Source organism: Herpailurus yagouaroundi, unplaced genomic scaffold (assembly GCF_014898765.1).
Source record: "Herpailurus yagouaroundi ecotype Mexico unplaced genomic scaffold, PumYag 205, whole genome shotgun sequence".
In the NCBI taxonomy this organism is placed as follows: domain Eukaryota; kingdom Metazoa; phylum Chordata; class Mammalia; order Carnivora; family Felidae; genus Herpailurus; species Herpailurus yagouaroundi.
The window spans coordinates 3313952-3329250 of record NW_024412436.1 but is presented as its reverse complement, the minus strand read 5'-3'; the positions used below and the strand labels follow the sequence as shown (position 1 = coordinate 3329250).

Sequence of the window (15299 nt, the reverse complement as noted above, 5' to 3'; positions counted from 1 at the left end):
GCATTCTTAAGTTGCTCTTAAAACTCATGTATTTGTCTTTGCAAGTTGTTGAAATATATTAAAATTGATCTCGTTTATCAATCTTTTGATAGGGAACAAATCATGAAGAGATAGTCCCACAGTGTCTCAGTTCTGAAGAAACCAAGAACAAAGTTGTATCCTTTCTGGAGAAGGTATTTATTTATGTAGATCAAAATAGTGGGATCACGTATTTCGTCATTTTTTAAAATTGTATGATTGTAACCGACTTAAGTATCTTCTTAAATTGTTCATAGTGCTCAGCACACGGGTGACACAAGTTAAACAGCCGGGGCCAGATGACAGGTCAGAGACCGGGCGGAGTCGCTGTGAATTCAGGCAGTGAGAGGACCGAGGGACCCCGAACGTTACCCTCCTAAATTCGCATAGAGAACCGGGAGCCTGAGAGGCCGCGTTTACTCCTCTCATTTACGTAGAATTTTACACGGCTTTCCTGCGCCAACAAAGACCTAGTTTTCCAAACTGTGACATTTCTAAAGCTGTTTTTTTAATAGTTAGAACCCAACTGTTGAGTCATTTGGCTCCCATGTCTGTGCACACCTTGGAACTTCTATGGGGGCAGTTCTGGGGCATAAGGGGCTAATTGCAACACCAGCAGAACATTAAGCCACAGATTTTAGAAGACCAGAGAAAGTGCATTATGCTCAACTACTGATTTTTTTTTGTACTACGCCCATTATTAAACTGGGCCATGTGGCTGTTTATACGCACGTATACCTCACACATCAGCTGGTGAAGTATGTGCGTACATGTTGTTTTTACCAGTTTCTCACCCTGTACAATGAAGGTTTGCAGACTATCAGTTTTTCCTGGAAAGAAGACACTTTGGCTTTTCTGTAGGGAAGGAGAACACTGGAGAGTGATTTTATCCAAATCACACGAAGATGGTGCATTTACAGATGAGTCCACCTTCCAAAACCTGCCTAGCTCACAGGCTAAGCCAGAATAGTTTAATACTGGGTGCTTACACACACATGCACGGTGTCTTCTCATTTTCTGAATATCACAGCATTTTCTGTTAGAGAATGCTTGGTGTTTACTTGATTTTTCACGATTTGTGGCAGACTGGGTTTGTAGATGAAACCACGGCTGCCAGGGTGGAACGTGTGAAACAGGAAAAAGCCATTTTCTGGGAACGCTTTGCTAACGTGGCTGTAGAAGAAGCAAAGCGGTCATCTTTACAGGTATGGACTTTATAGCATGGGTCAAGCTTTAAGAGAAATTCTGCCCTTCTTACTGATAAAAGTGAAAAAAAAAAAAAAAAAAAAAAAAAACAGGATGGTTCCTGGCCTATTGAATATCAAAATGTCACATCGGGGCACCTGGGTGGCTTAGTCGGTTAAGCGACCAACTTTGGCTCAAGTCATGATCTCACAGTTTGTGGGTTTGAGCCCCCATTGGCTCTGTGCTGACAGCTCAGAGCCTGGAGACTGCTTTAGATCCTATGTCTCCCTCTCTTTCTCTGTCCCTCTCCCTCTCAAGCGCTCTCTCTCTCTCTCTCAAAAATATTTTTAAAATATAATCAAATAGATCTAGAAATGTAAAATTCTGTTTTACAGTAGCTGCTCTTTTAAAAATCACATTTCTTCTTTCCTAGCAGGCTCCACACTGTCAGCACAGAGCCTGGTGTGGGGTTTGAACCCACGAACTGTGAGATCATGACCTGAGCCGAAACCAAGAGTCGGACATATAACCAAATTGAGCCTCCCAGGCACCCTTGCAAATAAGTTTTAACATCATACTATCCCTGCTCTTTCAACAGGACTTTCAATTGTTTGTAGTAACTTTTGGGAAAGTTCTGTATTTGTTATCAGTGAAGTGACAAACAGTAGTTTCTGAACCACGGAAAACCAATGAACTCACCTTCCAAAATGCTTAGGCTGATCCCTTGTTTCATTCATCAACCCAGCCGGATAATTCTGGGCAGTGTCTAGAAATCACATCTACCTATTAAAAGGCAGAAATCTGATACCCCTAAGGATATTCAGAATATTGTTTTGAGCACTGATACACACATGTATATAGAATCGCAGTCCAAATGAACGATATTCTGGTGAGTTTAGTTGTAACTTTTGTAAAAAGAAAAGTTTGTTTATAACTAGTTTTCAGGAAAGACTTAGTTTTACAGATTTCAAGCCTGAAAGTTACATATCTGTGTAAATAAGCCCCCAAGAATTTATTATGACCATGGGGCCCTGGATGACTCAGTTAGATGTCCGACTCTTGGTTTTGGCTCAGGTCACGACCTCATGGTTTGTGAGTTCAAGCCCCACATTGGGCTCTGCACTGACTTACGGAGTCTGCTTGGGATTCTCTCTTCTGCCCTTCCCCTGCTTGTGCATGTTTTTTTTTTCTCTCTCGAATTTATTATGACCTTCCTCAGGAAGGCCGTGATCACAAAAGGTGGCTCAGCCCCAGTTCCCACCCCAGTGCGGTGATGCTAAAAGCCTGACAGTTTCTGGAATTGGCCGTAAAAGTTTCCAAAAGACCACAGCGCTCCTCATTTATAAACTTAGCATTAAAAGGTAAACTGGAACCATTTAGAAAATACATACTTGGGGCTTTTTTGTCAGGACAGATTGCAAGATAATCCCAAAGAAACTCACTGGAAATGACTGGATGAGGCAGGCGTTTCTCTTACTTTCCTTGGGCCCTAATGTTAGTGGAACTAACCAGAAATGCCTTCCCAGAGTTTTCTAGGTGATTGCAGGGGTGGTGCTTCCCTCCAATGACTAAATAAAATTAGCACATAAAACTTGACAGTTTCAGAACTCCAGAAAGAAAGTTCTTTATCATCTTTGAGATGGGTATCATGGCATTACTTATCGCAGGTTTTTCTCATTTGCCAGCCTTGCGCAAAAAGAGCCCGTCGTGAGCTCCCTGCGGAAGAAGAGTGCGGGTCAGCACTACAGGCGGCGTCCGTGGCCTTGGAGGCGGTGGAACTATTACTCCAGAAGTCTCCTGCTCCAGACTGGCTTGTAGTGAAACTGGAGATGCTCCAAGAAAGGATGGATAGGCTAAAACGACTTGTACTGTCAGGTGGCTCCTGAACAGACTGGGCCACCCCCCCCCCCCAATCATCTTTGTCAGCCTGCTCTGTGTTTTGTAAATGAATGCACTGATGGAACTATGCGTTTTCTAGCACATATAAAACAACTTTTGTAAAGTTGAATCTAGCGAAAATAGTCTTTATTGGACATTTATTTAGAGAACAGGTCGAGGGGGGAGGTTTCTCATGAAGAGCTTTGGTACAACGTGATACATGTGGAACGGTCAGGAACTGCCCAGGTCCCCACAGGGCCCCTCACTCGTACATCTGTAAACAAATAAATAAGCTGCCTAAGGAAACCTCAGCAATCTAAAATCATTTATATACTTTATAGCTAAAACTTTTTCAGTAAGTTGTATCTCGTAGTAAAGCTTACTCTTCTGTTAAAGAAATGGCACAGAATTAAGCTAATCAGCTTGAATTTTTGTATTTATTTTCTTTACCTCTGGAATTGTCCTGGAAAACAAGCAGTAAATTCAACCTTTCCACGGCTGCTTGCCCTTCACAGAAACTGGCCTCAGGCAGACGCGCTCAGGCCCCTCCACAGGACCGGTGCCGGGGCGCCGACCGCCACTCGGGCGCTCACGCTTCAGTTGGCACAGGCGGGGAAAACGGTGCTTCTGGGTTTTCCGGTCTGCAGAGCCCGCTTTTGAGGTATTATTAGTTGGAGTTTTTAAAGAAACCCTTTGCCTTAAAGTTCCGCCCGTTGTCACCAGTTGTGATCTTCCCAGTTCAGCTCCCCTTCGTCTCCCCAGCCTTCGGACTCTCCCTGCAGCAAGATAAAGCAAACCAAGGGCAGCCTGCTGAAACCAGTCATTTCCGAATCGAAAGGAGCCTAACGCTCGCCTTTCGACGCCAGAACAGACTCCCTCGTGCTCAGTACACTCCCTCCCTCCCTGTGAACAGGAAGCTGAGGGGAGGATCGCTTTGGTTCCAGAATCATAAAGCCGCAGCTTTGTAAGATAACCTCCCGAGGACCGTATCAATCCAAAATCAATCTGAAGACACCCTATTCTCGGCTTAATCCCTCTCCCCGTAAAGAGATTATCCTGGTCATAACCAGTGGCCAGTTAAACACTTTGCTGAGCACGCTACATCCTCCTGGGGAAGGAAAGCCCTCGGGTACAGGAACTGCCCGTATCCTCATTTTAAGCAGCTGAGCGCGTCAGTCGCTTCCCTCCCTGGGAAAACGGCAGGCGTGACAAACGAGACCGGGCAACCGGCACGGACGAGGACACCCTGACGCTAGCGACGCGATTTACCGATCCTCACCTCGGTAAGGTCTGCTGCAGCGAATTTCGAGGAAAACTGCATCACTGGTGGGACGTCATCCTTGCCGGAAACCATCATTTCTGTCCTCAGTTCAGGCAAAATGAGAATAGCAGCCGAAGGCTTAATTTCTGGGATCATATCCGCAAACCAGTCCAACTCGGGATCTCGTACTGGCTTCTTTTTCACTTGAATGGTGAACTCCTCTCCTAAACCCAGTTCAGATGGAACCTTAAGGCGTCCTTCTGGTGACACTTTTGGGCGCTCGGTGTGGCCCGGGTCATCCCTGCTTGGCGCAAGACCGGCCTCCTGGCACAGGCCGGGTTTCGAAGGCTTGGGCTCTTCAGTGAGTGAAAACAAGGCAGGAATGGGCTCAGGTCCCCCTGCGGCCCCAGGTCTCACAGCGGGGACTCCTCCTCCTGCGTTTGGTTCACTGTCTAAGCTGCTGGGCTCAAAGTCATCCCGTGACGCCTCCTCCGTGTTCAAGTTAGGGAGCGGGGATGTGGAGGCGTCGCGGGGTTCCGCGGGACCAATCTGTATGCTGACAGCTTTGTTTTCAGGCTCCTCCGGCTCGCTCCAGTCGGGCCACTCCTCAGACTTCTTAGAACTTGATGGGAAGTCTTCACGGTCTCCTGAGGTACTTTTCACATCGGAGAGTCCATTCATGGGGAATTTGATAGGCTGAGAATATTGATCACCTGTGGGGGTAAGTACAAAAGTTACCCTCATAAAATGTTAAGAGCAAGCCATATATTTAGGAAAAGGTTAACATGCACACGAGGTCTGGCTCTCATTTCATAGAAGTATCCAGGCTACTAAACTGTAGCTACAAAAGAGAATCCCCGCAGAACGTAACAGAACTGAGTTACTCAAATGCTTAACCCGGACTCTGAGGGAAGCACACCAAGCAGCAGGCGGAGCGTCCGATCCTTTCCCAGACGTTCAACGTTTGTTGGCGTAACTGTCTATAAACAGAGAAAGGTTCTAAGCCAGGCAGTGTCACCCCCAAAAAGTGTCATGTGCTCAACCGGACATACCCTCATTTTAAAGAGATTTCTCAAACGTGGGCAAAGCCGTGGAGTCTGGTGCAACATGGCCGGACGCCACTCCTAACGCTTTCCCAAACGTAACCACGCCACTCCGTCTCTCACAGAAAACCTACTGCCATCTAACAAAACTGTCCTCCTCGGACCCAATTTGGAGAATGCTGCACCGAAGACCCGTCACCAGCTCTCCTCACCAGTCACGAAGAAATGGTCGGTAGGTACCCTGTGGTCCAGGAAAAGCAGATGAGACCCCAGCTGACTACAAAGTCCGAAGTGATACGAGAAATCAGCCTCAGTATTCCCAAGGTGCCCTTAATTTTCAGAATTTAAAACTTAATACTCAGGAAAACATTCATCCAAACAGTGGAAAAGCTACAAAAATGGAGTATTTCTCCCTGTCTGTGTAAGAGTATTGGAACAATCGCTCTGCACGTGCTTCTTGCTGCTGGGCGTGCCACCAGAAAAACCCCAGAGGAGGGGTTCCCCAAGATTGGCGCATCCGAGCCTGCTGGCTACAGATGACGACGTACATGGGACAGTGGAAAGATACATTAAAAACTCCCCAAAGTAAAAGGGCTAAGAAATTGCTTCCTGTTCTAACAGGGTAGGTGGGCAACAGTTAAGAGAAATGGGTGTATTTAACACAGACAAAAGAGAAGTTGCAGGAAGAGAGCATTTTCAAATATCTGAAGAAACACCTGTTACGGACTGGACGCCTGTCCTCCGGGTGTTTACGGACGGGCTGAGTGTCTAAGTGGCGGAAAGGGACTCGAAAGGATTCAAGAGCTAGCTGAGAAGCTGGATTAGACAGAACCTTTAGGATACCTGCTTATAAGAGTTAACGGCTCTTGAACACTTTGGTGATTTAAAACCATAATTGATTCTACTAAGAATAAAAGTCCGAGAGTACAAGAACGCCAGCGTGAATGTACTTAACGCTACAAAACTAGACAGTTAAAATTGGTAAATTTTATGCTATAGACATTTAACTTCCAATTGGGGAAAAAAGTTGGTTTCCAGAAAATGCTGTCTTTAACAGTTTACCTAAAAGTTCATACTCCACAGTGGACATTGGTCAAAAAGTTTCCAGCAAAATTTTTGGCTTAGTACCTCCTCTTCCTGGAAGGGCCCGGGGTAAGTCATCACAGTGAGGCCTGCCGGGCCCTGCAGGGTCTGACCTCTACAAGCCCAGCACCTTCTTGCTTGCTTCTGCTACCATCCTCCCCGCGAGGGCCTACCAGTGTCTCTTACCAATGTTCCCTTCTCCAATTCTCTTCCCTTTTCATAAATCTATTATCCCATATTCTTAAGTCTGACCATATAGGTAAACTGCAAGGGAGAAGGAAGAAAAAAAAAGTCCAAGGGTACCCTCCTATGGACATGCTCCTCCCCAGCATTCCCCCATGTTGTTCAGAAGAAGGTCCACTCTTAACTGTAAACTTGAAATGCGTCAAAAAATGAAATGCAGGCAGTCACCAGGGCTCGGCAGCCATCATGGATGAAGAGCTTAGCTAAGTCACTGAAAGTCTTTAGAAAAATCTATTTTAATAAAAATTCATCCCGGGGCACCTGGGTGGCTCAGTCGGTTAAGTGGCCGACTTCGGCTCAGGTCATGATCTCACGGTCTGTGAGTTCTAGCCCCGTGTCGGGCTCTGTGCTGACAGCTCAGAGCCTGGAGCCTGGTTCGGATTCTGTGTCTCCCTCTCTCTGACCCTCCCCTGTTCATGCTCTGTCTCTCCCTGTCTCAACAATAAGTAAAATGTTAAAAAAAAATTAAAAAAAAAAAATTCATCTGTTCTACTTTGGTGCCTTTTTGGTTTCTTACTAAGATTATAGGTCAACAGTTTATAGAAAGTCCACAATTAGGAAACTGCATCCAATAAATAAAACAGATTGGAGTGGGGACTCAACATGCAACAAAGCTGCCCTCAGAGACTGATGCCCCCAGCCTTATCCCAAAACTGCATCCCAAAACCCTTCTTCCTCCCCTACAGATTCCTCTGGTATGAAATATAAATAAATCTCTCATTTGCTGTTTGGTGTACTCTGCTTGAAAACAAAAAACAAAACAAAACTACCTGGTACCACACAGACTCCATTCACTCAACGTGCTCCAAACATATCCTAGTCAGTGAGGGAGCAGCTTTGTCACCCTCTTCGAGTTCCTGACTGACAATGATTTCATCAGCACCAAGAAGAGTTGGACCTATCAAAACCTCAGGAAGCCAGCGTTGCTTTAAAAACCCTCCTGGAACCACAAGGAGACACCACCTCCCCCCTGTCAGAATGGCTAAAATGAACAACTCCGGAAACAACAGATGTTGGCGAGGATGCGGAGAAAGGGGAAGCCCTCTTGCACCGCTAGTGGGAATGCAAACTGGTGCAGTGCTCTGGAAAACAGTGTGGAGGTGCCTCAAAAAGCTGAAAATAGAACCACCCTACAATCCAGCACCTGCACTACTAGGTTATTTATCCAAAAGACACAAAAATGCTGACTCAAAGGGGCACATGCACCTCCATGTTTACAGCAGCACTATCGACAATGGCCAAGGTATGGGAAGAGTCTTAAATGTCTATCGACTGATGAATGGATAAAGAAGGTGTAGTAAATATATACAACGGAATATTACTCAGCGATCAAAAGAATGAAATCTTTTTGGAACTAAAGTATGCTAAGTGAAATAAGTCAGAGAAAGGCAAATATCCTATGATTCCACTCGTGGAATTTAAGAAATAAAACAGATGAACATAGGGAAGGGAAGGAAAAATAAGATAAAAACAGAAAGGGAGACAAACCATTAGAGACTCTTCAATACAGAGAACAAACAGGGTTGCTGCCAGGGTGTTGGGTGGGGGGAGGGGCTAAATGGGTGATGGGCATGAAGGATGGCACTTGTTGGGATGAGCACTGGGTGTTCTATGTAAGTGATGAATCACTAAATTCTCTTCCTGAAATTATCATTATACCATATGTTAACTAGGATTTGAATTAAAAAATTAAAAAAATAATAAAATAAATAAAATAAATAAAATAAAATAAAATAAAATAAAATAAAAAATTCTCCTGGCATGAGAATTAGAGAAAAGTCTATCTGATAGTTCTTTTCTACTGTAACGGTTTCTGTGCTAAATTCACCATCCGTGAGAACTGAATCGGAGATCCGTGTTTCCTAACAAGGTCACCATCCTATTCAGGGTTGTATCAAGGAGCAAAGAAGCAATGCCGTTGATATAAAATTTTTATTCTTGACTTTTTACAACCTATAAAGACCAGCAATTATTGCTACGTGCCATGTAATATCCAATTGGAATATGCCAGAAATAAGTATTTCTTGAAGTTCTTAAAAATCAACAGCTACTTACCTAAGAGGCCATCAAAATCAAAAGGACTTAAACATCTAGTGTTGTTAAGAGCTGCTACAACCTTTAGAAACTGACAGAGAGTATCCAGAAAATTTTAAATATATTCTTTGACCCAGTAAGTCTACTTGTGGGACCTTATCCTCTAGCAATAAAAGGCAAACTACAAGATACAAGTACAAGGACATCTACTGCAGCAATGTAGTGGTTAAAAATCCAGAAATGAAAGCAATATCCATCAACAGGGAAATCACTAAATGAAATGTATTCAATGAAATATTAGGCAGCTGTCAAAAAAGTGACATTTCTACATACTGACCTGGAGACGAGTCCCTGAAAAGGCACTACACGAAAAAATTAAGTTGTAGAATTGGGCACAGTATTTTCTCATTGTTTTGTTAAAAAATCTGATACGTGGGTGTGTGTGTGTATACACAGATACCTGTGTATCTTTATGGGCCTAAGAAAAGGAAGAAAAGATTCCCACTAAACTATTAAAATTGATTACCTTATACACCCAGAAAGAACCGGGAGAGGGAAATTATGCTTTCTTTACAGTTGTTTCTATCCTCTGACTGAAGACAACCCACCTGCCTTACTTGTATAATGTTAAAAATTTCATTAAAACAACAATATTTAAAATAAAAAGCCCATTTAATCATTCTTACCTTCTGGGGAAAGGTCCACCATTTTAGTAAAACTTGGGGCTGTGCGTTTGAAGATCTTGGTTCTTTCACCTCCCACAACCACCTCTGGTCCAAGTAAGGACACCAGCACTGCTAGGCTATGAAGAGTAATTGCCACAATGGAATCACTGGTATCACGCAGGCCCAGCAAGACCTAGGAGTAAATCAGGTGGTAAGTGCACACGACCACACGGCCTGTCTTTTTCCCCATAAACCAGCGCCTGGGCTGCAATCAGACCGCGCTTGTTCAGATGACTTCATTTCTTACACGCGTGCTCCGAGTCGGCAGCTGTCAAACTACTGGTGGGCAAGGCCCAATAGGTCCCCCTCCCAATCAATCACAGACCCACACGTTGTAGAAAACACAATAAAAGCAAAAATAAATCTATTGGAAATCGCATAAAATTATTGTGTTGAATTGCTATGAAAGGTTCTAGGCTTGTTCATGATGCCTGTCAGCTCCCGCCCCAGGAACAAAGGCAGCTGAGTGCTCTGGAGATCTCCAGTCTCTTAAGCCGACAGCACCCAGTACTCCCAGGAGGACTCCAGCAAATACCAACCAGGCCTGACTCTGCTCAGGGTCAGATCGGCTAAGACGGGGTGTTCAGGGTAGTATTGCTGTAGAGGATTTTCCAAATTCTTGGGAGAATCTAAATGCTCCAATCAAAAGACGCCGAGTGACAAGAGTCCGTAACTGTGGCAGAGGGGCTAACTGCAGACACCTAGACTGACCAATCGTTTAATTTTTCTAGTTTCTAGTTTCCTCATTTATCTAAGATCAAGACTTCCAGCAAGACTAAGATGATGTTCAGGTCCAATGCTAACAAATCAGGCACGTTCTCAGAACAAAGCTGTACAAATAAAGTGTTTCTTTCACAAATGATGAGAATTCCATCAAGTAGGCTAACTGTACCATAACAAACCACCCAAGCCACAAACCTCAGTCATCCTCAAGCCTCTCCTCTCTCGTGAGCAGCTGCGTCCTACCCTTCTACCCTTTATATGTCCCTCTCCCATGACCACTGTCGTATGTCCCCCACACATTGCCTTCTCTTAGCTGGACTATTCTAACAGCCTCCTACCTCCTCTCCCCTCCTACAGTCCATCTTCCACACTACTACCAAAAGGAACTTTCTAGCGCATAAAAATCGGCCAAGCTATTCCCCTACATAGGACAGAACTCCAGTAAGAGTCTTCACGGTCTTTCACACACTGAAAACCTACACATTCTTTGACCTCAGCTCAGGGCCAATTCTGAGACGTAGGAGGACTCCTCTCAGAGGGAGGATGCTTCGTCCCTCGTCTATATGTTCAGAGACAACCACATCAGGGTAACAATTACTGCTGCAAATGGAAGCACCAAGTGCCATGTTGTGCTGCTTGACCCTAAAGCCCGCCAGGCCCCCGTGGTCCCCCAGTATCCATGCCCTATGCAAACCCACTCTTAATGAACCTCAGCTGACTTCTGTGACTCGCTCGAACCAGGAGAACATAACAGAAGTGTTATGCTCGAACCAGGAGAACATAACAGACACTGTCCACTCCTAACCTATGCCTCCAGAAGACTGCCCTGGCACTTCTGGTAGCCCCGGGCAGCCCTGTAAGGAGTCCACCTCCCTCGCTGGAGATGGGATGAAGGGGAACAGAGGCCCCGAGACATCCTGAGACCACGTGGAGAGAGAGGCCCAGCCATCCCCTTCAAGGTGTCAAGGAACCGTTTTGCGTGCGTCGGCCTCAATGGGCCCCAGGGGACTGCTCATCAGCTGACATCATGTGGAGCAACAGAATTCCCAACCTGAGCCCAGTCAATGCAAAGAATTCCGAGAAAAAAATGACTTTTGGGGCACGTGCATGGCTCAGTCGGTTACGCATCCGACTTCAGCTCAGGTCATGATCTCATGGTTCATGAGTTCCAGCCCCACGTCGGGCTCTGTGCTGACAGCTCAGAGCCTGGAGCCTGCTTTGTATTCTGTGTTTCCCTCTCTCTCTGCCATTCCCCTGCTCATGCTCTGTCTCTCCCTCTCAAAAATGAGTAAATGTTAAAAAAATTTTTTTTAAATAAAAAATGTTTTAGGTACTAAGTTTTGGGCTGGTTGTACAGCAACAGGTGACAAACACCTATCTTTCCCACCTCCCAGCTCCTTGAAAGCAAGGTGTGTTATATACCCCTATGGCCCCAGGACCTTTGTACAAGACCTGGCATAAAACCAGGCCTTACAAATAATTTATAAATAAATTAATCTCATAGGAAAACAAATTATTTGAAAGATACCACATGGCTGACAAAATCTGTTAAAACCTCATACTGAGGGAGGGGCCAAGATGACGGAACAGCAAGGAAAGTTTTTTGTGTGTCTCTTGTCCCTGAAATGCAGCCAGATTAACACTAAACATCTTGCACACGTAGAAAACCGATTTGAGGGTTAACAAAACGATACACACAACCTGAACCACAAAACTCAGCAGGTACATGGTGCAGAGAGGTGAGCTGGGGGAGAGAGAAGCCGCAGAGGGCAGGGAGCTGTTTTTGCTTGTGGAGAGAAGAGGAAGAGTACACAAGGGACTGAACAAAAAAGGGGAGAAAGGAGAGGGTTTAAATTCCATTGAGACTCTAAAAAGGGGGAGCGCAGAGTCTGAGGCTCCACAGCTCAATACCTGGCGGTGCTGTGGTGGGAAGGGCGAATCCCCAGGGGCACAGAGTGTGGCCTGAGGATGCCACAGGCCACAGAAGGAGAGGTGGTTCCCCTGCTGGGAGGACATTTGGTAGAGGCTGTGTGGCCCCCACACAGGCAAAGGTGCCACCGGACCCTGGAGAACCACATTCACTGGAACAAGGATGATAAGGGGGAAGCCTGGTGCCAGAAGTGCGTTGTGATTTTCCATAATCACTGAAACGCTGCTACACAATCACGTGAACTTTTTCTGGGGCAGGTGGGCACCCGGCCATTGCTTGGTGAGACCCTCCCCCAGAGGGTCAGGAACAGGTCAAAGCCAAAGTCCCTCAGAAGTGAGGGGATGGGAAACACAGCCACCATCTGAGATAAAACTCAGGAGGAGGTGCTGCTTGGCAGCCTGATGGCTTGGTCAAGAACAGTATAAAAGCGGGGAGTGGACAGAAGTTGGAGACAAATGAGGCTTGATTGCCAGTCGGGAAGAACACAGAGTTCTGATACTAGAGACAGGGTGAGACCGGGTAGCTGGGTTATGCCATTTTCATCTCACCCGCACATGCGCATACATGCCTACGTGCGCCAAAACAATCCTCCCCAGTAAGTGAAGCAGTGCCACCTAGTGGAGAATGGAGCCGTTACACTAAGCCCTGCTCAAAAGGCAACCGCACATTTGAGGAACAACAAGAATCTCTCCGCCTGCTTAGTTTATGCACTACAAACTTCATTGTTTGACTTTTAGGGGAAACCGATGTAATTTCAATCATATTTCAGTCTGTTCACTGATCCATCTATTCAATTTTTTTTCTTATTTTTGAATAAAGATAAAACATTTATTTTTGTTTTCCATTTTTATTAAAAAGATTTTTAACTTTTTTCTACTACGTTTTTAAAAATTTTTTAAATTCTATTTTACTTCCATCATTTCATTTTATTCTATTTCACTGTATTCATTATATCTAATTTTCAAACGTTTTCCTTTTGTTTTCTTTTTTCCTTTTTCTTTTCTTTTCCTTTTTTCTTGAATCTAGCAAGCTCCTTTAAACAACCAGACCAAAATACACTTAGGATCTAGCATTATTTGATTTTTTTGTGTTGTTTTTACTTAAAAAATTTTTTTTTACTGATTCCTTTTCTTCCTTCAAAATGATGAAATGAAGGAATTTACCCCAAAAGAAAGAATAGGAAGAAATGACAACCAGGGACTTAATCAACAAAGATACCAGCAAGATGTCTGAACCAGAATTTAGAATCACGATAATAAGAATACTAGCTGGGGTTGAAAACAGATTAGAATCCCTTTCTGCAGAGATAACAGCAGTAAAAGCTAGTCAGGATGAAACAAAAAATGCTATAACTGAGCTGCAATCTTGAATGGTTGCCACGGTGGCAAGGATGGATGAAGTAGAGCAGAGAATCAGTGAGATAGAGGACAAACTTATGGAGAACAATGAAGCAGAAAAAAGAGGGAGACTAAGGCAAAAAAGCAAAATTTAAGAATTAGAGAATTAGGTACAAGGTTTATGTGAGCAAATCATAGAGGAAAACTTTCCTAAACTGGGGAAAGACACAGACATCAAAATCCAGGAAACACAAAGGGCTCCCATTAGATTCAACAAAAAACTAACCATCAACAAGGCATATCATAATCAAATTCACAAAATACTCAGACAAGGAAAGAATCATGAAAGCAGCAAGGGAAAAAAAAGTCCTTAACTTACAAGGGAAGACAGATCAGGTTTGCAGCAGACCTATCCACAAAAACTTGGCAGGCCAGAGAGGAGTGGCAGGATATATTCAATGTGCTGAATTGGAAAAATATGCAGCCAAGAATTCTTTATCCAACAAGGCTGTCAGTCAAAATAGGAGAGATAAAACATGTCCCAGACAAACAAATATTAAAGGAGTTTGTGACCACTAAACCAGCCCTGCAAGAAATTTTGAGGAGCATTTTTGAAGGGAAAAAAGATGAAACAAAAAACAAAAACAAACAAACAAACCAAAAAGACCAAAAACAACAGACTAGAAAGGACTAGAGAACACCACCAGAAACTCCAACTCTGAACACAAGATAATGGCAATAAGTTCATATCTTTCAGTACTCACTCTAAACGTCAGTGGACTAAATGCTCCAATCAAAAGACATAGGGTAACAGAATGGATAAGAAAACAAGACCCATCTATATGCTGTTTACAAGACACCCACTTTAGACCTAAAGACACCTTCAGATTGAAAGTAAGGGGATAGAGAACCGTCTATCATGCTAATGGTCGCCAAAAGAAAGCTGGAGTAGCCACACTTATATCAGAAAATCTAGACGTTAAAATAAAGACTGTAACAAGAAATGAAGAAGGGCATTATATCATCAAGGAGCCTATCCACCAAGATCTAACAATTGTAAACATTTATGCTCCAAATGTGGCAGCAAACAAATACATAAATCAATTAATCACAAACATAAAGAAACTCATTGATAATAATACCATAAAAATAGGGGACTTCCATACCCCACTTACAACAATGGACAGATAATCTAAACAGAAAATCAAAAAGGAAATAATGGCTTTGAATGACACACTGGACCAGATGGACTTAACAGATATATTCAGAACATTTCATCCTAAAGCAGTGGAATACACATTCTTCTCCAGTGCACATGGAACGTTCTCCAGAATAGACCACATACTGGGACACATTTCAGCCTCAACAAATACAAAAAGATTGACATCATACCATACATATTTTCAGACCACAACGCTATGAAACTTGAAATCAACCACAAGAAAAAATGTGGAAAGATAACAAATACTTGGAGACTAAAGAACATGCTACTAAAGAATGAATGGGCTAACGAAGAAGTTGAAGAGGAAATTAAAAAAGTACATGGAAGCCAATGAACATGGTAACACCACAGCCCAAAACCTCTGGGACACAGCAAAGGCGGTCAGAAGAGGGTAGCATATAGCAATCCAGGCCTTCCTAAAGAAGGAAGAAAGGTCTCAGATACACAAACTAACCTTACACCTAAAAGAGCTAGAAAAAGAACAGTAAATAAAACCCCAAACCAGTAGAAGACGGGAAATAATAAAGATTAGAACAGAAATCAATGTTATCGAAAAAGAAAACAAAACAAACAAACAAAAAACAGACCAGATCAATGAAACCAGGAGCTGGTTCTTT

At 43.8% G+C, this 15299-nt stretch overlaps 2 protein-coding genes across 11 annotated transcripts in view; one reads left to right on the top strand and one right to left on the bottom strand.

Moving 5' to 3' along the window:
- Positions 1–3211, top strand: part of FIRRM (FIGNL1 interacting regulator of recombination and mitosis) — a 45408-nt gene extending 42197 nt beyond the window's left edge. Inside the window, exons 22-24 of the mRNA XM_040451598.1 lie at positions 93–173; positions 1104–1223; positions 2889–3211. Of these exons, the coding sequence (XP_040307532.1) occupies positions 93–173; positions 1104–1223; positions 2889–3089 (402 nt within the window). The 3' untranslated portion in view covers positions 3090–3211. The remainder of the gene's footprint in view (positions 1–92; positions 174–1103; positions 1224–2888) is intronic.
- A 2-nt stretch (positions 3212–3213) lies between these two features.
- SCYL3 (SCY1 like pseudokinase 3) overlaps positions 3214–15299 on the bottom strand; it is a 42203-nt gene continuing 30117 nt past the window's right edge. For all 10 annotated transcript variants that reach the window (XM_040451621.1, XM_040451613.1, XM_040451622.1 and 7 more), the window contains 3 exons: positions 9432–9603; positions 4361–5055; positions 3214–3857 (listed from right to left, as the gene is read on the bottom strand). In XM_040451621.1, coding sequence (XP_040307555.1) covers positions 3798–3857; positions 4361–5055; positions 9432–9603 — 927 coding nt within the window. In that variant the 3' untranslated portion in view covers positions 3214–3797. The remainder of the gene's footprint in view (positions 3858–4360; positions 5056–9431; positions 9604–15299) is intronic.